This window comes from Bos taurus, chromosome 23 (genome assembly GCF_002263795.3).
Source record: "Bos taurus isolate L1 Dominette 01449 registration number 42190680 breed Hereford chromosome 23, ARS-UCD2.0, whole genome shotgun sequence".
Taxonomy (NCBI): domain Eukaryota; kingdom Metazoa; phylum Chordata; class Mammalia; order Artiodactyla; family Bovidae; genus Bos; species Bos taurus.
In genome coordinates this window covers 27,680,408-27,704,553 of record NC_037350.1, presented here as the reverse complement: position 1 = coordinate 27,704,553, position 24,146 = coordinate 27,680,408, and the positions used below count along the sequence as shown (strand labels likewise).

General features: G+C 45.5%; 2 protein-coding genes across 9 annotated transcripts in view; one reads left to right on the top strand and one right to left on the bottom strand.

Annotated features, from left to right (window-relative positions):
• The window catches only part of NCR3 (natural cytotoxicity triggering receptor 3), a 32,813-nt gene that overhangs the window by 1,522 nt on the left and 7,145 nt on the right, over positions 1-24,146 (bottom strand). For 3 of the 6 annotated variants that reach the window (XM_010818332.4, XM_010818333.4, XM_010818335.4), the window contains exons 2-3: positions 944-1,030; positions 755-811 (exon numbers count right to left, since the gene is read on the bottom strand). In XM_010818332.4, the coding sequence (XP_010816634.2) occupies positions 755-811; positions 944-1,030 (144 nt within the window). The remainder of the gene's footprint in view (positions 1-754; positions 812-943; positions 1,031-24,146) is intronic. The other 3 variants (NM_001040524.2, XM_059880309.1, XM_059880310.1) reach the window with 1 other exon arrangement.
• On the top strand, positions 189-19,107 carry AIF1 (allograft inflammatory factor 1). 3 transcript variants are annotated; one of them, XM_059880203.1, is made up of 8 exons: positions 189-509; positions 11,866-11,968; positions 15,459-15,525; positions 17,129-17,190; positions 17,298-17,364; positions 18,037-18,078; positions 18,431-18,593; positions 18,901-19,107. In XM_059880203.1, exons 1-8 carry the CDS (start codon positions 451-453, stop codon positions 18,983-18,985), a joined length of 648 nt encoding a protein of 215 aa, XP_059736186.1. In that variant the 5' UTR covers positions 189-450; the 3' UTR covers positions 18,986-19,107.

Here is a 24,146-nt window from a genome sequence, read left to right as displayed (position 1 = left end):
GTGGTTCTGAATAAAATATTTGAATTTGCCCTAGGTCCCTGCTGATGCTGAAGCTGTAGGTCTGGAGTCCACATTGCATTTAGTTAATGAGTAGATCGGATAATTAAAATCAGTTTCATTAAGAAACTTAACTTAGATTTAATTAAATTCCTAAACTCCTAATTATATCTAAACCCTAGATAATAAGCCTAGTTTAATAAGCTTATTAAACTCATCGAATTAAAACTGACCCCTTAAAAAAATCTGACCCCTTCCTTCAAGCCCTTTTTTCTGGTTCTTTAGACTTTATCTTGTTAGGAAGTTGGCTGGGAAGAAAAAGGCTTCCCTGGTGGCTCAGATGGTTAAAAATCTGCCTGCAATGTGGGAGACTCATGTTCAATCCTCAGGTCGGGAAGATCTCCTGAAGAAGGGAATGGCAACCCCCTCCAGTATTCTTGCCTGGAGAATCCCATGGACAGACGAGCCTGGAGGGCTACAGTCCATGGGGTCGCGCAAAGAGTGGAACACAGGTGAGCAACTAACTTTCACTGGGAAGAAAAGAGTTCTAGCATGGAAGCTGGGGAATGACCCTCACAGCGGGTGACACGGAGGGAACTGCAAACTGGAGGAGTGCACCGGGTTTCAGCTTTACAGAGGGACCCCCTGCTTTCAGCCCCCACCCAGTCTGTTCCCCTGGGACATCTGTGTCCAGCCTCCCCATCCTTCCTCCTCCCAGCCCCACACCCCTCAGGCTCCTGGGAGAAAGCCCCGTCACCTGGACGGATGATGATAAAGATGAACAACAGCATCTGGGCCATGTCGGAGGGTGTTCCTGTTGATGAGGAGGGACATGAGCAGTGAGGTCTGGGTGGAGGAGAATGACCCACTACTTGTGACCAGGCCTTTGGTCACTGGAGGGGGGTGGGGAGCTTCCTATGACACAGAGGACTCACACATTACTTACCAAGGACCTTAACTCCCTGGGACCTCAGGCATCGAACGCATCCTTCCCTGAGGAAAGAGGATGCTGCTGACGGTGATATCTGCATTGCTAGGAGGAGGGGGCAGAGTGGGGGCCGGTTGCATAAGTGTTTAAGGGGAAGGGTGTGGCTTAGATGGCTGGTAATGCTTAGGTGGGTGGGTGGGTGGATGGGTGAGATCAGGATGTGGTTCCCCCATCTTCTGAGGTTCAAGAAGACTAACCCTTTACCAAGAATAAGCCTCCAAGAGCTTTTCTGAGCCCAGAGCTAACCCACTTCCCCTCCCCTTGGCTCAACAGCACCCAGGTCCACCCCATTCATTCCCTCCCCTCGAGTTAGGGCCCTCTGCTAGGGCTGCTCAAGAAATTCTGTAAATGAGAGGATTAGCAGAAGTCAGCTGACTGGTGGCAGCGGCAGTGAGTTGCCAGAGGCTTTGTCTGGAAGCTGTATTTGCACAGCAATCACCCTGTTTTGCTGGTAGCTCAGATGGTAAAGAGTCTGCCTGCAATGCAGGAGACCTGGGTTTGATCTCTGGGTCAGGAAGATCCCATGGAGAAGGAAATGGCAACCCACTCCAGTATTCTTGCCGGGAAAATCACATGGACGGAGGAGCCTGGTGGGCAACACTCCATGGGGTCACAGAGAGTCGGACACAACTGAGCGACTAACACACATACACAGTTTCACTTAGGCTGTGTTGACTTGGGTGTAGCTGATGGACAAGTTTGGATTCATTCAGATTCAGATCTCCATTAAAGGAATACACCTCTCAAAGAGGTCCACTTGACCAAGTGTGTTCTACACAGATTCAGGTAAAGTCACTCATCTTTATTATTTTATTCATTCTTTAGCTAACATTTCTTGAGAAATTACAAGGTGCCCCCACTATGGGAAATGCATTTTTCACAGACACAAAGGAAAGGAGACACACTGTGGGACTTCCCTGGTGGTAGAGTGGGTAGGAATCTGCCCGTTGATGCAGGGGACATCCCTTCCCTGGTCCGGGAAGGTTCCACCTGCTGCAGAGCAACTACTCTAGAGCCTCCTCGCTGCAACTACTGAACCCATGTGCTGCAGCGACTAAAGGCCACACACCTAGACCCTGTGCTTTACAATGAGAGAAGCCACTTCAATGAGAAGTCTGCACACCGCAACCAGAGTAGCCTTTGGTCTCCACAAATAGACAGAACCCTCGCACAGCAACAAAGACCCACACGGCCAAGATTACTTAATTTTTTTTTTTAAGACACTTTGTGTTACACATAGGTCCAAAGTTACACAGGGATTAGTACAAGTGTGCCACACGCTTTTGTATATGTATTAGCCACCTACATGAGATAACACAACATGTAGAAAAGAAAGATGACATATACGAACGCTGGGTGAAATCTGCCCAGCCCTCACCGCACAGTTTTTCTGTGACTCCCTTTATAGCGGTCCATATTCTTTGTTTCTGACCAAGTTTCTTGCTGTTTCACAGCACACTCATAGATCATGTAGTTCTCCATCTTCCACAGCAGTGATCTGGAGCTTTTTTTTGGATAATTTGTAATTTTATGGTTAAGAATGCTGACTTGGAGTCAGGCTGTGCTCAAAACGCCAACTCTCCTACAAACTAGTTACCTAATCTTGGACAAATTATTGAACCTCTCTGAACCACCTAGACAAGCACAGGTACCTCACAGTCTGGGAAGGACTGACTCAGCCGTTTCGTGAGCAGAGTGGCAGCCTCTTCAGGGTCATCTAACCAGAGGGTGTGGAGATGAGGTGGCATAGCAAGGCAAGGACCGCCCCCTGGTGGCCACAGAGCATGCGGCGGCCTGAGGCCCCAGTACAAGGCTCTTCACAACTGGGCCTTAACTGTAGCTTTCGCTCTGTTCCATACCTTGCCTTGTCCTGTCAATAACCCATCCTCACACCCAAAGGGTGAATGTGGAGCAAACTGTCTCTTCCACTCAACTGTGAGAATCCCATGATTTGGGGAAGGAGGGAAGGTCACCACCAGTGGAGTGGGGGTGAGGGGCTGAAATGGGCAACTGGCCTGAAGATAAAACTCTAATTCACAGACTCGATCACATGGCACTACTCCATGTCTCAGGGCAATGAGGCTTAGAAGTCAAGGCAACGTGAACGGGAATAATGGTTCCACTACTTACACATCTGTAAAATGGGAGTAGCTTTTGTCGGTTTCCAGACCCCACTGTAGCGCAGAGTCAGTGTATGTTATGTTAGCCTTTATCTCCCTCCCAGTCCTGGGCGAGAATGACCAGTGGTACAGTTGGGCCTGAACTCAAAGGTTTTTTGCTCTTTCCACCTCTTTTTGCTACCTAAGATTTCCAATATCCCAAAATGTTGTGGATTCTGAAGACCGTACTTGGCTTGTTTTAAAGACCATCTAGAATAAATCATGGTGTATGTGTGGATTCAAGGACCCTATTCAATAACTCTGAGAGCCTCTAAAGAACTTTAACCTGTGCCAATTAGCTCAGCAAAATCAAGGATGGAATTTTTCTTTTTTAAATAATTTTGCTTTGGGCTGTGCTGGGTCTTCTTTGCTTTCTGCAGGCTTTCTCTAGTTGCAGCACGCAGTGGTTACACTTGGTTGCAGTGTGCAGGCTCCTCATTGCGGTGGCTTTTCTTGTTTCAGAGCACAGGTTCTAGGAGCACGGGCTTCAGTAGTTGCGGCTCCTGGGCCCTAGAGTTCGGGGCTCAGTATTTGTGGTGTGTGGGCTTAGTTGCTCCACAGCATGTGGGATCTTCCCAGACCAGGGATCGCACCTGTGTCTCCTCCATTGCAAAGCAGATTCTTATCCACTAAGGGAGTCTTTGAATGGAATTTTTCAAAACAAACTTTTACCAGCTACTTGAGAAGAAACACAAGAAGTAGGAATAAAAAAGTTGTGGAATGTATGTATACACATCTCGCTTGATAAATCTGACAGTGGTCTGCCTTGAGGCTGGTCAGGGCCAATAAACTCCCAACTTAGAACAGGGAAAGAGGTGAAAAAACAGAAGAGTTTCTGGAATCATAGCACAGGTGACCCCATCTCACCTAGTGTTTCCTCCTCCAAGTGTTGGCAAGGGTGAGACGTGGGGAACTTCTCCAGTCAGTCAGTTCAGTTCAGTTCAGTCGCTCAGTTGTGTGTGACTCTGCAACCCCATGGACTGCAGCACGCCAGGCTTCCCTGTCCATCACCAACTCCCAGAGTTTACTCAAACTCATGTCCATTGAGTCGGTGATGCCATCCAACCACTTCATCCTCTGTAGTCCCCTTCTCCTCCCGCCTTCAATCTTTCCCAGCATCAGGGTCTTTTCAAATGAGTCAGTTGTTCGCATCAAGTGGCCAAAGTATTGGCGTTTCAGCTTCAACATCAGTCCTTCTAATGAATATTCAGGACTGATTTCCTTTAGGATGGACTGGTTGGATCTCCTTGTAGTCCAAGGGACTCTCAAGAGTCTTCTCCAACACCACAATTCAAAAGCATCAATTCTTCGGTGCTCAGCTTTCTTTATGGTCCAACTCTCACATCCATACATGACCACTGCAAAAACCATAGCTTTGACTAGATGGACCTTTGTTGGCAAAGTAATGTTTCTGCTTTTTAATATGCTGTCTAGGTTGGTCATAACTTTTCTTCCAAGGAGTAAGCAATTTTAATTTCATGGCTGCAGTCACCATCTGCAGTGATTTTGGAGCCCAAAAGAATACTGCCACTGTTTCCACTGTTTCCCCATCTATTTGCCATGAAGTGATAGGATCAGATGCCATGATCTTAGTTTTCTGAATGCTGAGCTTTAAGCCAACTTTTTCACTCTCCTCTTTCACTTTCATCAAGAGGCTCTTTAGTTCTTCTTCACTTTCTGCCATAAGGGTGGTGTCATCTGCATATCTGAGGTTATTGATATTTCTCCCACAATCTTGATTCCAGCTTGCGCTTCATCCAGCCCAGCGTTTCTCATGATGTACTCTGCATATAAGTTAAATAAACAGGGTGACAATCTACAGCTTTGACGTACTCCTTTCCCTATTTGGAACCAGTCTGTTGTTCCGTGTTGTTCCAACTTCTCCAGTCAAGTCCTTATAAATATTTTTTGACTAATTAATGGCTCTCAGGTTATACCCTCAATCTCTGACCATGACTTCTCAAAGGTTCACCCCACCTTTGGCCTCTTTTAAAAAAAAAAAATTTACTTGGCTGCACCAGGTCTTATTTGGGGCATCTTTCAGTTGTGGCTCATGGGATCTTTCGTTGAGGTATGTGGGATCTAGTTCCATGACCAGGGATCCTACCTGAGCCCCTGCAGTGGGAGTACAGAGCCTTAGCCACTGGACCACCAGGGAAGTCTCTTGCCTCTCTTTCTCGCTGTCACGGTCCAACTCCCTCACATTCACCAAGAGCAGGCCCCTGGCTCTCCAGCTTTCTATTTCAACCTCTGCCATCTCTCTAGAAGACTTAATGTCCGTGTATATGATATTTTTATATACAGATATAAATATATACAGTAAAGTTCAGTTCAGTCACTCAGTCTTGTCCTACTCTCTGCAACCCCATGTACTGCAGCACAGCAGGCTTCCCTGTCCACCACCAACTCCTCAGTTCAGTTCAGTTCAGTCGCTCAGTCGTGTCCGACTCTTTGCGACCCCATGAATTGCAGCATGCCAGGCCTCCCTGTCCATCATCAACTCCCAGAGCTTGTTTTTTCACCTCTTTTCCTGTTCTAAGTTGGGAGTTTATTGGCCCTTAAGACAGACCACTGTCAGATTTATCAAACCAGAGATATCTGTACATCCATTCCATAACTTTTTTATTCCTATTTCTTGTCTTTCTTCTTGAGTAGCTGGTAAACGTTTCTTTTGAAAAAATTCCATCCAAGGACTTCTCTGGTGGACAAGAATCTGCTTTGCAACGGAGAAGACATGGGTGCGATCCCTGGTCTGGGAAGATCCCACATGCTGTGGAGCAACTAAGCCCACACACCACAACCACTGAGCCCTAAACTCTACAGCCCATGAGCCGCAACTACAGTAAAGTACATAGATCTTAAGTGTAGAGTTTGATGACCTCTGGCAAAGATACGAGCCCATGTAAACTGCACTGCAACTGATATACAGATCATTTCCATCACCCCAGAAAATTCTCCTATGCCCCTCTTTGGTCAATCCTTTTCCTCTCCCAGAAGCAACTACTGATTTATACTCCTATAGATTAGTTTAGTCTGTTCTTTTAAAAAAAAAAAAAAAACAATATTCACTTACATGGCTGTGTCAAGTCTTCGTTGCGTCATGCCGGATCTTTCTGCGGCAGCACACAGACTCTCTAGTTGTGATGCACCCACTCAGTAGCTGCTGATCGAGGGCTCCAGAGCACATGGGCTCCAGTAGTTGCAGCACACGGGCTTAGTTGCTCCGAGGCATGTGGGGTCTTAGTTCCCTGACCAGGGATTGATCCTGAGTCCCCTGAATTGCAAGGCAAATTCTTAACCACTGGGCTACCAGGGAAGTCCTAGTTTAATCTGTTCTTGAACTTCATACAAATGGAACTCCTGTACCCCGCTTCTTCCATTCTGCATAATGCCTGTGAGATTCATCTGTTTTGATCTAGGTATATCAGTAGTTTGTTCCTTTTTGTTGCTGAGTGGTATTTCATTTATGGATGTATCACACCTTGCTTATCCATTCACTTGATGATGTATTAGGTTATTTCTATTGGTTGGGTATTACGCATACATCTCCTGTGAACATTCTTGCACATAATTTGCCAATTATTTTTCAACACACCAATTTCACAGTTGCTTTGCCTTGTCTACTCCAACTATCACCCTGACTCTGTGTGACCCATACCTCGGATCTTTTCTCCATCTTACCTCTTCTTTCTCAAGGACACAAAAGCAACCAGACCTGAGTCCCTCTGGCTCCTGTACCCGCCACACGCGCTTTCACACCATTCTCCTGTTGGTAGACTTTTGCGTTGTTTCTCCTACTTTCATTCAACTAACTGAGCATCTACCATGGGCTTACCCAGGCAATTCTCTCAAGATGCTTCCCTGGTGGCTCAGATGGTAAAGAATCTGCCTGCAATTTGCGAGACCAGGGTTTGATCCCTGGTTTGGGAAAATCCCTTGGAGAAAGAAACCGCACAGCCACAGTTTTAACCAATGCTATTCTCAACCTGTATCTCCATCTCAATCTCCAACCTTTGCCTCAGGCCTTTTTCTGAAATCTGATATGCTCTCTAGGCATATCCCCCAGAATGTTCCACAGGCATTTCAAAACCATCAATGTCCACCTAAACTGGGTCAGCCTTCTACATTCCCCACCTCAGTGAATGGAAACACAATCTACCCAGACATTCAAAGCAAAATCCCGGGACTTGTCCTATGCTGCCTTCTCCTTCCGTTCCCCATCCAAACAATCCCCAAATGCTAATCACTCTGCCTCTGGGATATCTAAGGGTCTTTCTCTGCCTCTTGGTTCTTACTTCTAGCTAAGGCCCGCATCATCTCAAGATGAAACCAGGACATTGCTTCTCTGATAGACAGTGGTTTCTTCTCAATATCCATTCCACGCCTCCCCCTCTGAGTATCAAGGCTCATCCATCTATTTATTCAACTTAGCCTTTACTGAGTGCCTTCCCTGTGCTAGGCACCCTATCTTCATCCTCCCTGATCTTGCTCTCACCTCTGTCCTTGTCTCTCATACGTCTCTGTCCACAACTCTTTTTTGTCTCACCATCTTTATCTGGTGTCTTCCTATCTCTCTACCTGCATGCTGCATCTCCTTCTGCTTTCCCATCTTTCTCCACATTGTCCCTCCCCATCAGGACACCTCTTTCCCCTACTCCATCTCTTACCCTCTTTCTCCCTGATTTCCCTTTGAGTGGGAGAATGAGTTAATGATGGCAAAGTGCTCACCTTTCCCTCTGAGGACTGATCACCCCGCCCCCACCACCCCCACTGAGAAACCTTTCCTAACACTGACACTTAGCTGGCTGGGACCACTTCTGGGTGCCTGAAGACTCTTGTGCAAGGATTCCTGTTTTTTAAAAAATGAATATTAGAGGAAGGCTTTACCTTACATCTGTCAGAAACTGATAAATCAAACAAGCACATAATTACTAAAGACATGAAAGAGTGAAAACAGACAATTAACAAGCTTGATCGAATGGGACTACGTAGAATATTAGAATAATTAGAAAATATCCATTATTTTTAGGTACACAGATAGATGTTAAAAAAAAGAATCAAAATCATTTAGAACACAATTCCTGACCAACATCCATGACAACATAAAATAATAACAAGAATATTTATCATGGGCTTGGAAAATTTACAACTGCATTTCTGGGACTTCCATGGTGGTCCAGTGGTTAAGACTTCACCTTCCAGGGCAGGGGGTGTGGGACCAGTCTCTGGTCAGGGAGCTAAGATCCCACATGCCTCATGGCCAAAAACCCAAACATAAAGCAGAGTAACAGTGTAACAAATTCAATAAAGATTTAAAAAAAGAAGGCAAACATTCTTTTTAAAAATGCATTTTTAATATATTTATAAGCTTTAAAAACATACTTCTAAATAATTGAAATGTTAAAAGAAAATATAATGGAATTTAAAATATTTTGAATGGGAGTTCACTGGTGGTCCAATGGTTGGAATCCAGTGCTTTCATTGCCAGGGTCTGGATCATCCAGGAACTAAGATCACACAAGCCGCAAGGCATGGCCAAAAAAAAAAAAAAAAATTATTTTCAATTGAATGGCTGAAAACACTGCCTATCTAAACTGCTGTGAGATGTAGCTAAAACAATTCATGGAATAAAGTAAATGTGAGGATTAGGAAAGAAAGTTTGAAAATCAATGAACTGAACAGATATTTCAAGAAATTAGAAAAAGTACACAGAATAACGACCCAAAATTTAGGATGGAAATAATAAAGATACTTTTAGAAATTAATGAACTAGAAAACAAAGAAACACTAGAGCAGAAAAATACATATTTACAGAGACTACTTATATTAAAAAATCTCCCATCAAATTGGTAAAGCATGAAGAGAAAAGGCATACACATACACACAGAAAAGTAATTTATAGGGAATGCAATATCTGATACATTACATATTTATATTACAAATTTTGATAAGACAAAATAACTTTCTAGAAAAATATATAACCAAAACTGACTCAAAAAAAAATTAGAAGCCTGATATACCTAAAACCATTAAAGAAGTCGAATCAGACATTCAAAATTTAACCACCAAAAATATCACCAAGCCCACATAGCTATAAAATCATCAAAACAAAGGTCACTCCAATCATATAAAAATTATCCTGAAAGTGAAAGTCGCTCAGTCATGTCCAACTCTTTGGGACCCAATGGACTATATATTATAGTCCATGGAATTCTCCAGGCCAGAATACTGCAGTGGGTAGCCTTTCCCTTCTCCAGGGGATCTTCCCAACCCAGGGATTGAACACAGGTCTCCCACATTGCAGGCGGATTCTTTACCAGCTTTATTAATATTTTTTCTCACATCTATGTTCATAAAGGAAATTGTTTAATAACTTCTCTTTCTCAAAAGCCTTGCCTAGCTTTTGGAGCAAGGTTATATTAATCTTATGAAGTTCAGAAACTTTTTCTGTTTTCTGACCACCACAAAACTTTTTCTGTTTTCCTAGTGGTCAGAAAACAGACCCTAAAAAACCTAAAACCAGAATTTACTAAATAGTATAAAACTTAACCGGGAGTTCCTTGGTGGCCTGGTGGTTAAAACTTGCTTCCACTGCAAGGGGCATGGGTTTGACAATTAAAGCATTTTACAAAAGCTGTTCATGATAAACAATGACTCAGATTTTTAAAATAGAAAATATTTCACAACAGTTATCTATGATTTAAAAAATTAGGACTGTATATAAAATGCTTCCTTCTCTCATTAAATTTAGTGTATATTTTTGAAATGATTGTCTTTTTTTCCCTTCTACACCTCTCCTCCTGTTCCTCTTAATACCCCCATGTTACCCATCATCTTTTCTGGGGATACTTGCATTTCTGACAGGCGTCCTTCCTTCACTGCTAGAAGTTGACACTAAGTTTTGTTGTTTTTCAAATCATGATGAATTTTGAGAAACAATTTCCACCTGCTTTTGGCAATACATTTCTGGTGTGTTGTCACCTTTTGGAAAATTGCGTTCCTCTTCTTTACCTTTTTTTTTCATAGTTAATTGAACAGAAGCTTTGGTCATTTCTTTTTGTTACTCATCCAAATGAGCCAGAGGGCTTCCCTAGTGGTCTAGTGGTTAAGAATCTGCCTGCCAATGCAGGGGACACGGTTCCTGTTCCAGAAAGGTTCTACACAACTAAGCCTGGGTACCACAGCTACTGAGACCGCCCTCTACAGTCTGTGCTGTGCTCTGCAACAAGAGAGGCCCTCACACTGCAATAAGGACCCAATAGAGCCAAAAATAAATGTCTTTTAAAAAACAGAGAGAGAAACTTTTAAGTTTAAAAAAAAAATGAGCTAGATTCTTCTAAACTATTAGCAGCAGGACCTTTGGAGCAGGGGGCAGGATGGCTTTCCAGATTTACAAGTTCAAGGACTCCTTCTCTTTGCCACGTGCTGTGCTGAGTCGCTCAGTCGTGTCCAACTCTTTGCGACCTCAAGGACTGTAGCCCGCCAGGCTACCCTGTCCATGGGGATTCTCCAGGCAAGAATACTAGAGTGGGTTACCATGCCCTCCTCCAGGGGATCTTCCCAACCCAGGGATTGAACCTAGGTCTCCAGCATTGCAGGCAGATTCTTTACATCTGAGCCACCAGGGAAGCCCCTCTTTTGCCATAAACAATGGATTATTTTCCTTAAAATTTGGTACCTCTGTATAGCCACTACCTCCACAACCTCTGAGAACCTCTCCCAGTTAAGCAAGCATTTACTGCCTACCCCCAGCCTCAGGCTTCTTTATTTCACAGAAGAGCTCACAGGCTGCCGTTTCCCAAGTTCACCTAAGGTGATGAACTTAATATTAAAAGGAGAATTTTGCTGGCACTTTCTGAGATCTGCTGCCTCCGGGTCCCTTTGGGTGCTTTAAAACATTCTCTCAGATTTCTCCAGTGGTCCAATGGTGTTGAACAAGACTCTTGAGTCCCTTGAACTGCAAGGAAATCCAACCAGTCCATCCTAAAGGAAATCAGTCCTGAACATTCATTGGAAGGACTGATGCTGAAGCTGAAACTCCAATACTTTGGCCACCTGATGCAAAGAACCGACTCATTGGAAAAGACCCTGATGCTGGGAAAGATTGAGGGCAGGAGGAGAAGGGGACGACAGAGGATGAGATGGTTGGATGGCATTACCGACTCGACGGACATGAGTTTGAGCAAACTCTGGGAGTTGGTGATGGACAGGGAAGCCTGGCGTGCTGCAGTCCATGAGGTTGCAAAGAGTCGGACATGACTAACCGAACTGAACCAGTGGCTAAGATTCCACACTCCCAGTGCAGGGGGCCCAGGTTTGGTCCTTGGTCAGGGAACTAGGTCCCACATGCCACAACAAAAATTGAAGATCCCACGTGCCTCAACTAAGACCCAGCACGGACAAATAAAGAAATATTTTTTAAAAAACAAAAGCATTCTGTCTTCACCTTTACTGGTATTTGAATCTGCTCAGTCAGCACCGCTCTTAGCTTTTCTCTCCAGGTGTTAGGCCTTTCCTCCCAGGAAGGAATATTTGCTTTTTTTTTTTTAAGCAGTCACTGGGACCCTCCCTATTCGCCTGGTTTTCTGGAAGGATGCCTGGGACTGCCTGCTCAGTGGGGAATTGGTCACACAGATGCATAAATTGGAGCTTGTAGGCACTCTGTATCTCCTAGCTTCACTGAAAATGTAGTGTGTGTGTGTGTTTCCAATCTCTTTACAGGTGTCAAGAAGAGAAATTTAGAAATAAACTGCTGCCACATTCCCCTCAAAGCTCTACAAGGAGGCTTTTTAGAAAAGAGAAATCTTTGGCAGTAGCAATCTTGGTGAGTTGGTTATGGCTCTATGGAGCTGTCCCTTGTCAGCTCAGAATCCTCACTTGTTCTCCGGCCTCAGGGAAAGCCTTTGGTTAACCAATTCCTGTCTGGTGCAAACACCAGGATGCCCTTTTGTTCATTTACAATAAGAAATAAGGCTGCAGAGACCAGAGACCTGCTACTTCCCAGTTCCTCCAACTCTCTCTCTCTCTCTCTCTCACACACACACACACACACACGGATCATTTAGGGTCCCAGCTGGAAATCACATCTTCAAATTTGATTAATTTGAGGAGATAGTTTATTTACAAGGGTGTAGTGGGGTTTGAGGAGATAGTGTATTTACAAAGGTGTAAAGGCAATGGCACCCCACTCCAGTACTCTTGCCTGGAAAATCCCATGGACGGAGGAGCCTGGTGGGCTGCAGTCCATGGGGTCGCTAAGAGTTAGACACGACTGAGCGACTTCACTTTCACTTTTCACTTTCATGCATTGGAGAAGGAAATGGCAACCCACTCCAGTGTTCTTGCCTGGAGAATCCTAGGGACCGGGGAGCCTGGTAGGCTGCCCTCTATGGGGTCGCACAGAGTCAGACACGACTGAAGCGACTTAGCAGCAGCAGCAGCAGCAGCAGCAGCAGCAGCAGCAGCAGTGGGATTTAGGGAGAAGGCAATGGCACCCCATTCCAGTGTTCTTGCCTGGAGAATCCCAGGGACGGGGAGCCTGGTGGGCTGCCGTCTCTGGGGTCACACAGAGTCGGACACGACTGAAGCGACTTAGCAGCAGCAGCAGCAGTGGGATTCAGGGGCTTCCATGGTGGTTCAGATGGTAAAGAATCTGGCTGCGATGAGGGGGACCCAGGTTTGATCCCTGGGTTGGGAAGATCCCCTTGAGGAGGGCATAGTAACCCACTCCAGTATTCTTGCCTGGAGAATTCCCATGGACAAAGGAGCCTGGTGGGCTACAGTCCATGGGGTCACAAAGAGTCGTCTGCAACTGAGTGACTATGCACAGCACAGCACAGAGGGGTTTATTGAATCACAAGGGATATTGCGACCCCGGCCCAAAGGGATGAGCAGAGAAGAGATTATGGCAGAGGCTCTAACTCATTTTGTGCCATAAATCTCTTTGGCATTCTGGTACATCAAATTAAAGAATATATAACAAAGTAAAACCATTACACTGTTTCAGTTATCAAAATATCAATAAATGTTGGGATAGAATAAACCATGTACTTACTACCACATGATAAGACAAGAGATTTAAAATGCAGGCAAGTTGAAGTTAGATTTTAATAAAGGTATATTAGTATAAAAGACATTGTTGCTGGCTTGAGTAAGAACTTTAGGGATTTCCCTGATGGTCCAGTGGCTGAGATTCTGTGCTCCCAGTGCAGACGGCACAGGTTTGATCCCTGGTCAGGGAACTAGATCCCACATGCGGCAACTAAAAGACTGGGGCAGCCAAATAAATACAATTAATTAATTTAAAAAATAACTTTAAAACTGTGAAGTGGTCTTTGACAAGGTGACACATGTAATGCTGGATGTGAGAAGAGGATGTACTTTTTCATCTTTTCCAAATTTCACAGACCTCCTGAGATTTATTCCCTGGACTTCTGAAACCTGGAAAAGGACAGAGTCATGTAGAGCAGGTTGCCTGGAGGGGAGCCTTGCCCATAGATGGAGGTGTCAGCCAGCCCAAGGTGACTCTGTAGGAAAGGAGCCAGAGGAATGAATACCCTTAACTTAATGTTCTCCCGCCCTGCTCTTTTCCTACCAGGCTCCCCATTAGCCAAAACAGCCAGAACTCAGAGGTGCCCTTGGCATGGTCTATACAGGTTAGTCTCTTGGGACACAGAACAGAGTGGGAGAGGGAAAATGGAGGGGGCAAGCAGAAGACATCCATGCCACCCCCCCATACACACACACAGACAAGCTTTCTAGCCCGTGTATTTTCTTTGCGGAGGTACCCAGAGGGCCTAATTCTAACAGGAGGTCCCCTGCAGAGTGTAGAACCATATCAAGGCCCTCCTACCCCTTAGCAACAGGGCACTAGGCTCATAAAGGATGCTAACCTCACAGGGTTCTAGATGGCCATTTCCTGAGCCAGCTCAGCACTCTCTCCCTGACTGCTTGGCTTGGACACTAACAACCCTAGTCTTGGAGACACTTCCTTTTTTCTGCCTCCAAGACCCACAGTCCCACTGCCCAATGTCACATACTTCAGCCACGTTTATACCTTTGGTGAGTACAGCAAGTCCTGCAGGCTGGGGAGTCACTTAGTCACTTCAGGGCCCGTGGCTCTCAACCTTGAGTGTGTCAGAATCATCTGAGGCATTTGTTGAAAAGCTATTGCTGGACACCACCCCTAGAGTTTCTGATTCGGTAGGTCTGGGATGGATCCATTTCTGACATATGCTGGTGGAAGGATCACTCATTGAGAGCCACTGCTTTAAGGAGACTGCTTGTCTCTGCTGAGATCCAGAGTTTGCAGCCTCACTGTCAGAAAGTTACCCACTTCCCTTATTTCCAGGTTCATGGTGGATTCCTAGCTCCCTGGCAGCTCTCTGCCCAGAGGCCCCGCCTCCCCTTCAGCTCTGACTGCAGACTCTTTTCGGTCTGTGGAGGGTGGGGTGGGGTGGCAGAGGCCCCTGGGTTTGGGTGGGAGGCGTCTTCTTGCATCACTGCTCTTCACAGGCTTTCCCATGTCTGTGTTTATGCTGAGTTTCACTCATTTGCCTATCTTGTTGCTCTTTGCTCTTCACTTTTGGCCCATGGTCAGAGTAGCTGTCACTTTCTCTTTCCCAGGGAGTCCTCTTGAGCATCTCAGTTCTGCCTCACCTTGGTCGTCTGCCAAGTCAACTTCAGGGAAAGGCTGCGTGGGGAGGCAATCTCAGTCCAAATAAAAGCCAGATTCTCCCCAACAGCCTACAAGGCCGTAGGCAATCTGGCCTCATCTCCTGCCTGTTTCCCCTCACACACCCAGCTCCAGCTACACTGGCCTCCTGCTGCTTCACGAATACTCAGACATCCAGACATGTCCTCACTTTAGGACCTTTGCATTTTTTGTTCCCTGTGCTTGAAGTGCTCCTCTCCTGCATATCCACGAGGCTTGTTCCTTCACCTGCTTGAAATCTTTACCCAAATATCCTTTTCTTAGGGAAGCCTCCCTGAGCACCTCATTTATTTATTAAGTAATATTTATTTCGCCACGCCAGATGTTAGTGCGGCACACAGGATCTTCGATCTTCATTGCACCATGAGAACTCTTAGCTGTAGCATGTGGGATCTAGTTCCCTGACCAGGGATCAAACCCGGGCCCCTGGCATTGGGAGCACAGAGCCTTAGCCACTGGACCACCAGGGAAGTCCCCCGAGCACCCTATTTAAATCTGCAGTCCACGCAGCCCTTCCTATCCCCCTCCCTACTTTGCTCTTCTCCATAGGCACCTACCATCTTTGATATACTTGTTTTTCTTATCTGTCTTCCTTAATTAGATTGTCCATGAGGACCAGAGTTTACATTTACCTGGTTCATTGGGCCAAGCAAGGCGCCTGGCATATAGTAAGTACTCAATAAACATTTGTTGAATTAGCATATGAATCTAAAAAATGGATTTCCCCCACTAGGCACTGAGACCTTCGGGAGGGCAGGTTTGCAGTCTTCCCTGCAGAGGAAGAGATAGCAATAAAGGGAACTCAAGAGGCTAGAGTCCCCTCCAGCATCTCCCCAACGCATATGGGTCAGGGCAAGGGCAGTGAGAAGTGAAAACTCCCTTCTGCAGAAGGGGAAATAGGTTGGGGTGGGGGTGGGGGACAGAGAAAAGCAAAGGTGTGCCCATCAGTACTAAGACTGTGGCTGGAGCTCAGTGCAGGGAGTTTAGACAGAAGTGTCTCAGTGAGGGGGACGCACAGTCTTCGTCTCCCCTAGAGCCACTGGCCCAAAGGAGTGTGCCTAGGAGGGCATTTATCAGGGGCTGCTGCCCACTCTGTTGAGTAAGGAGTGGGGAGCTACTCCCACTCTGTTGAACCCACAGTGACCAGCATCCCTCACACCCTAAGGTCAGCCTCACCCTTGGCTCTTGTATCCACTAACACTGTCTCTTTCAGCACCACTGGCCTCCAAAGAATCCACTGTCTTTTTTTGGCTGTGCCACGCAGCTTGTGGAATTTTAGTTCCCCGACCAGGGACTGAACCTGGGCCTGAGGCAGTGAGAGCACTGGAGTCCTAACTACTGAATCATCAGGGAATTCTCCCACCAAAGATTCTACTTAAATTCTCAAATTTCAGAGATCTGTAGACTTCACTGAAAGTTTCAAAGGAGATAAGATGAAGGGATTACATTGCATATCCTAAAGCAAACAAACTAAGACTCCCTTGTCAGACACTTCTGTATTTCCAAGTGCCTCTCTGGAGCCACCAGGATGGAAGTGAAGTGTCTCTTCCTTTCCAGACCCTGCACCCATCTCATCACCCTCCCGGATCTGCCAGCGACTTCAGGTTCTTCTCCGGTCCAGAGTACAGAAAAATTTAGTCTGCCTTTCCTCAGCTTCCTATCCAAACCTGCATGTCCAGACTTGTGAAACCTGGGCCTCAGTCACCTGAAACTCCAGACCTGTTCAGAGATTCTCTCTTCCTGAGAATCAATGCCCCTGGGGTCTTACAGACCTTCCCCTGTGGTTTATCAGAACATTTCTTACACGTACACCCTGGGCTCTCCTTTAGAGGAATGAAGAATGTTATTTTCTCGTCTCATTTCTAGACCCTACTCCCCCTTTTTCTTGGGTGCTACTGTCAGCAGAAGCTGAAGAGGAAGTGAGGCCTGGGACTTAGAGGAGGAGGGAATGAGGGGAAAGGGGAAGTTTGGGAGGCAGGCCTCCAGGAAGCTGATGGGAGAGGAGAGCTGGCAGACAGAGAAGGCACCCAGTCTGTGTTGTTTCCTCCATCTCAACCAGCACCTGCTGAGCTATGAGCGAAACTAGGGATTTACAGGGTAGGGAAGGTGGAATAGGCAGGATTCTAAAATGGGAAAAAGGAGCTGGACAGTACTGGGCTCGGGGGCTGGGAAGCTGGCTTATGAAAGCAGAACTGTAATGGCTTCAGGCTGAGCTTGGGGGTGAGGAGAGGAAGGTGGGGTGAAGCTACATTAACCTTTGCGCTCCTTCAGGAGGAAAAGCCTTTGGGCTGCGGAAAGCCCAGCAGGAAGAGAGAATCAATGAAATCAACCAGGTAAAAGGAAGGGCCTTGGCCAGGGCAGTGGGTAGGGTGGATTGGGGGGGGGCGTGTTGTTGGACCGGGTGGGGGGCCCTACCCAGGTTCTTGCTTTCCCCCTACAGCAATTCCTGGATGATCCCAAATACAGCAGTGATGAGGACCTGCCCTCCAAACTGGAAGCCTTCAAGAGTGAGGGGATAACTCTAGGGGTGGAGAAGGGGGTGAGGAGGGTAGGCTTTCCCCAGGGAGAGAGGACAGAAGAAACAAAGTCTATATTTTTAAAATAATTTTATCTATTTATTATTTATTTATTTTGGCTGAGCTGGTGGGTCTTCATTGTGCAATAGGCTTTTCTCCAGTTTCGGGGAGCAGGGGTTACTCTCTAGTTGTGCTGCATGGACTTCTCATTTTGAGGGCAAGAGGGCTTCAGTAGCTACGGTTCCCTGGGCTCTATAGAACAGCCTCAGTAGTTGTGGCACTTGGGCTTAGCTGCTTTGTGGCATATAAGGGATCTTCCTGGGCCAGGGATCGAACCCCTGTCTCCTGCATTGGCAGGCCGGTTCTTTACCACTAAGCCACCAGGGAAGCACACAAAGTCTACTTTTGAGGTGGGAAAATGGCAGGTTGCCTCTGTTGCCGCCCTAGTAACAGCCCCTTTCCCTGGCCTGTCCCTCTCTCAGTACCCTCTCTGGTTCCCGACACCTTAACAGGGCCCCTCAGCTCCCCAACCCCTACTTCCTCTACCTGCCCCATCTCTTCCTCCTCTTCTCCCATCTGCAACCCCTTTCTCAATCCCTGCCCTGCCTCTGCCTGTGACCCTCCAGCCAGTGCTGACCCTCTCTGCTTTCTCCCCTCATCCAGAGAAATACATGGAGTTTGACCTGAATGAAGATGGAGGTATCGGTAAGAAAGGGGTGATTTGGGGGAAGTGTGCAGAGCTACAAGAGGGAGGTCTTTCCTACAGTGCTCCATTTCCAGTGGTTTGGGAGAGATGACAGTGACCAGAGTAGGGTGTGTGTGTGTGTGTGTGTGTTAGTTGCTAAGCTGTGTCTGACTCTTTGTGATCCCATGGACTGTAGCCTGCCAGGCTACAGGAATTCTGCCGACGGAATTCTCCAGGCTAGAATACTGGAGTGGGTTGCCATTTCCTTCTCCACCAGAGTAGGATGGGGAATGGTAATGAGATGGTGGAGGTAACAGAGAGAGAGAGAGAGAGGGGCTTCCCTCTTCTCACCCCCATCTTCTGTGCCTCCAGATATCATGTCCCTGAAGCGAATGATGGAGAAACTTGGGGTTCCCAAGACCCACCTGGAGCTAAAGAAATTAATCATGGAGGTATCCAGTGGCCCTGGGGAGACTTTCAGCTACTCTGACTTTCTCAAGATGATGTTGGGCAAGAGATCTGCCATTCTAAAAATGTGAGAGTCCAGTTCCAGCCTCTCCTACACTTAACTGTTTTCTCTTCCCCTGTCTCCATCCCCAGGCCCACCTTCTACACATAGCCCAGCATGCATTTCTCTTCTGTCTTTCGAGAGACCCTTCCCAGGTCCTATTCTCATCCATGATTCTGGTCCCCAAGGCCCTCAAGACTCTGACTCCTGCCCTTTCTCCTTCTCCCCCCACCCTCACAACCCTCATCCTTTTCTGGACTTTCACAGCACACTAAAACTTATTCTCTTGAGAAGATTGTCCTCTGATCCCCGTGTCTCTTCCCATCTCAACCAGGATCCTGATGTATGAAGAGAAAGCAAGAGAACAGGAGAAGCCAACAGGTCTCCCAGCCAAGAAAGCTATCTCTGAGTTGCCCTGATTTGTGGTGAGGGAGGTGTGGTGGAATTGAAGGGGCTTCTAATGACTCCAACATAGAAAAAGAAGACAAAATTGTGAACCAGAGCCAGACTAACTTAAATAAATTATCCTCCTTCAGATGAATTCAGCTTGGTTACTGTTTGATTTTTTTCCCCCTGGGTTTGGGAAGGGGTGAAGCATCTGTGAGAGAAGGGTAGCAAGGATTTGCCCATATGAGCAGTCCATCAACAATTCTGTAGTATATTTACCACATAGCAGATGATTTTGTCCAACGGCGGGATGTATAAGACAGCCTGACCTCAAGGAATTTAAGTGGGATGAAAAGACATGTATAGACAAAAAAAAAAAAATAGCTCAAGCTCATGATGAAGAGCAAAAATTACCTTGAACCAACATCCTCTATTACTATAAGCTTTGTAACCTCAGAAAATCCTTCAGCCTCTCTGAGTCGTTCATTTGAAAACGAGAATAAGAGGATCTACCCTGCAGTGCGTGACATATCATAAGCCCTCAATAATGTTTAAAACTTGAGTGGATGGACAGATAGATGAAAGAACTGTTGTTATTCAATTAAGGATTCACAACACTATAATGGCTGATAATTTAAGCGAAAATGAGTCTTGAGGTCCTTTTGGAGGCAAGCTACAAAAACTGAGCCTAATAAAAGGAAAAGGGGCTTGTACTAGGAGAGTACTGAGGGCAGATTCCAAGAATACAGGATCCCTGGATGGCAGATAGGATTAAATAGCCAACTTCAGGGAAGGCAAGAAGCCTGAGAGTTCCCAGGCCTTTGGTGAGGGTATTCCTGAACTCTTCCCCCAAAGGGTCCAGTCCGGTTAACTCCAGCAACTCCGAGTTGCTGGCCACTGTTTCAGATTTCCCTACTCCCTGGAAAGCAAAAATCAAGTTGGCCCAGCTTGTTTCATGTCCCAAGGAGAGACCAGGCCCATAAGGTCACATGTATTGGCCCTTTCCAGTGGTAAAGCCAGGTTGGCATCTTAAGAGTGCTACAGTAACTGGATAGGACTTCAGACGAGGAAGAGATCTATGTGGGTTCAATAAAATATCTGCATATAACAAAATTAATAGCTAACCTTAATTGAGCACCTACTATATACTGGGTAGATGCTTTCTGTGTATTAATTCTTCCCAACAACTCTGGTGACACAAAGGACAGAAAGGATCTGGGGCTTAAATTTGTTCATTCAGGATAAACTGGGTTATATTCATACAATGGACTATTATTACCTAACAATAAGAATGAACTACTACATGCAACAATGTAATTAATTTCATTAATACAATGTTGATAAAAAGCAGACAGAAAAGAACACTTATGGTACAATTCCATTTGAATAAAGTACAAAACAAGTAAAACTAATATATATTATTAGAAATCAGGATAGTAGTTAGCCTTGGGGGAGGACAGAGACTAAAAGAGCCCTTGGCAGCTTCTGTGCTAGTTAAGGCTCTGTTTTTGGTTACATGCTCTGCTCAGTTCATGACAAGTTATTAAAATTTCACACACACACATATATATATATAGGAGAAAGGCATGGCAACCCACTGCAGTATTCTTGCCTGGAAAATCCCATGGACAGAGGTGCCTGGTAAGCTATGGTCCATGGGGTCACAAAGAGTTGGACATGACTGAATTGACTTGGCATGCATGTGTATGTGTGTGTGTGTGTGTGTGTGTGTGTGTGTGTGTGTGTGTGTATATATATATATAAAATGCACACACACACACGCACTTTGATAAGATTTTAAAAATCATTTATTGGGCATTAACTATGTTCCATCCCCTATTCCAGGTGCCTGGGATATAAAAGTAACAAAACAAAGATCCCTGCCTTTGTGAAGTTTATGTTCTACTGCAGTAACTGATACGGGAGGAGGACAGATAACAAACAGTAAATATAATTTTAAATTTCTATGCTCTATTTTAAAATGACAGTATTATTTTAAAAAAAAAGAGCAGGTTAAAGGGAATCAGGGGTGCAAAGATGGTCAGGAAGATTAAAATTCTGAAAGGGTAATCAGGAGAGGATTCAGTGAGGAGGTGACCAACAGTGAACAAAAACTTCAAGAAAATACAGCAGTGAGCCACGCAGGTTTCTGGGGGAAGAGCCATTTGTGCACAAGGAAAGGAGCAGAGAGGGCCCTAGAGTGAGAAAGGCCTGTGCAGATAGAGAGAGTGCTGCTGCTAAGTCACTTCAGTCATGTCCGACACTGTGTGACCCCATAGACGGCAGCCCACCAGGCTCCCCCATCCCTGGGATTCTCCAGGCAAGAACACTGGAGTGGGTTGCCATTTCCTTTTCCAATGTATGAAAGTGAAAGTGAAGTCGCTCAGTTGTGTCCGACTCTTCGTGACCCCATGGACTGTAGCCTACCAGGCTCCTCCGTCCATGGGATTTTCCAGGCAAGAGTACTGGAGTGGGGTGTCATTGCCTTCTCCGATAAAGAGAGTAATAAGATAAAAAACCCAACAGGGGGCCAGGAGATCAAGTCAGTAAATCCTGAAGGAAATCAGTCCTGAATATTCATTGGAAGGACTGATGCTGAAGCTGAAACTCCAATACTTTGGCCACCTGATGAGAAGAAGTGACTCACTAGAAAAGATCCTGATGCTGGGAAAGATTGAAGGCAGGAGGAGAAGGAGAAGATAAAGGATGAGATGGTTGGGTGGCATCACCAACTTGATGGACATGAGTTTGAGCAAACTTCAGGAGTTGGTGATGAACAGGGAAGCCTGGCATGCTGCAGCCCATGGGGCTGCAAAGAGTCAGACATGACTGAGCAACTGAACTGAACTGAATAGGGGGCCAAGTCATCTAGGGTCTTGTAGGCTGCAGTAAGGACTTTAGCTTTTATTCTGAGAGAAATGGAGTGGCACTGCAGGACTCTGAGTAAAGGAATGCTCTTCAATCTCCTTTGAGAAAAGGCCCACTCTGGCTTCAGTGTAGAGAACACTGTAGGAGCAGAGGTAAGCATAAGACGACCAGTTAGGAGGCTGTTCCTGTAAACCTGGTGAGAGATTAGGATGGCTCAGATCAAGGCAGAAGCAGTGGAAGTGAAGAGGTGGGATTCTGGATGTTTTCTCAAGCTAGGATTTCCTGTCTGATTCAAAGTGTAGAGTGTGACAACTAAAGGAATTGATGAGGTTTCCAGGGTTTTCGACTTAACTGGAATTTTCATTTTTATAAAACATTTACTTATTTGTATTTATTTATTGGCTGTGCTGGGTCTTAACTGTAGCACACAGGATCTGTGATCTTCGTTGTGACATGCAGGATGTTTAGTTGTGGAATGTGGGATATAGCACCCCAATCAGGGATCGAACTCGGACCCCTGCATTAGGAGTGTGAAGTGTTAGCCACTGGACCACCAGGGAAATCCCTGAAATTTTTAAACTGTCATCAGCTGAGATGGTGAAGGCTGTGGACAGAGAAATTATTGAAAGACTAGAGATCAAATGGAGAAGGAAATGGCAACCCATTCCAGTATTCTTGCCTGGAAAATCCCATGGACGGAGGAGCCTGGTAGGCTGCAGTCCATGGGGTTGCGATGAGTCAGACATGACTGAGCAACTTCACTTTCACTTTTCACTCTTATGTATTGTAGAAGGAAATGGCAACCCACTCCATTATTCTTGCCTGGAGAATCCCAGGGACAGAGGAGCCTGGTGGGCTGCCGTCTATTGGGTCACACAGGTTTGGACATGACTGAAGCAACTTAGCAGCAGCAGCAGCAGAGATCAAAATGTTTGCTTTTGGACATACTGAATTTGAAACCATCTGTTAGACATCTAAGAGGTGATGGCAAGTACACAGCTGTGTATACAAGTCCAGTGTTGGAAGTGAGGTCTCTGATGAAGATACACATTTGGGAAGTTATTAGCATATTAACATTATTTCAAGCCATGAGGCTGATACCCTTGACATTTGCAGTTTGAGTAGAAGGTGGGGATGAAGACTTGACTGGAGTGGCTTTAACAAAGAAAGAGAGGAGAGAAGGAGATTGTGAGTACAGAGAGCACTTCCAAGAAATTTTGCTGTGGTAACTGTCCAGGGGAAGGGGACGAGAGAATCATTTGAAAGTTTGAGAACTGAAGTCATCTCAACCACCTTCATCTTTTTTTTTTTTCTCATCTCAATCATCTTAATGAGCCTCAGGATAAAACTCTTACCAGATTCTTACTAAATTTGCCACTCTCATTTTCCATAATGGACAGGCAGGTGTAGGTTCCAAATCCATGCCTCTGCTTATCAGTTCACAGGGCCCAAGATGTGCACTTGCTCCTCAAACCTGGCTAAATCTTAACAAGTTCTTCATATCAGTTAATAACTTTCCCTAATCACTTTCAGACTTTCCCAGAAACATTTCTGACCTACCCAGGCACAGTCTGATTCTTATTCCTCTACTTCTATAATATAAATTAGTAACTAAAATGGACACGAATGGGCGAATTTAATTCAAATGACCATTGTATCTACTCTGTGGGCAAAAATCTCTTAAAAGAAATGGAGCAGCCTTCACAGTCTACAAAAGAGTCCAAAATGCAGTACCTGAACCATCTCAAAAATGACGGAACGATCTTGGTTCGTTTCCAAGGCAGACCATTCAACATCACAGTAATCCAAGCCTATGCCCCAACCACTAATGCTGAGGAAGCTGAAGCTGAACAATTCAAGACCTTCTAGAACTAAGACCAAAAAAAGATGTCCTTTTCATCATAGGGAACTGGAATGCAAAAGCAGGAAGTCAAGAAATACCCAGAATAACAGGCAAGTTTGGGCTTGGCATACAAAATGAAGCAGGGAAAAGGCTAACAGAATTCTGTCAAGAGAACACACTGGTCATAGCCAACATCCTTTCCCAACAACCCAAGAGATGACTCTACACGTGAATATTACCAGACGGTCAATACCGAAATCAAATTGACTATATTCTTTGCAGCCTAAGATGGAGAAGCTCTATACAGGCTTCTATATCAGCTTCTATATCAGCAAAAACAAGATACGGAGCTGACTATGGCTCAGATCACGAGCTCCTTATTGCAAAATTCAAGCTTAAATTGAAGAAAGCAGGGAAAAATACTAGACCGCTCAATATGACCTAAATCAAATCCCTTATGATTATACAGTAGAGGTGATGAA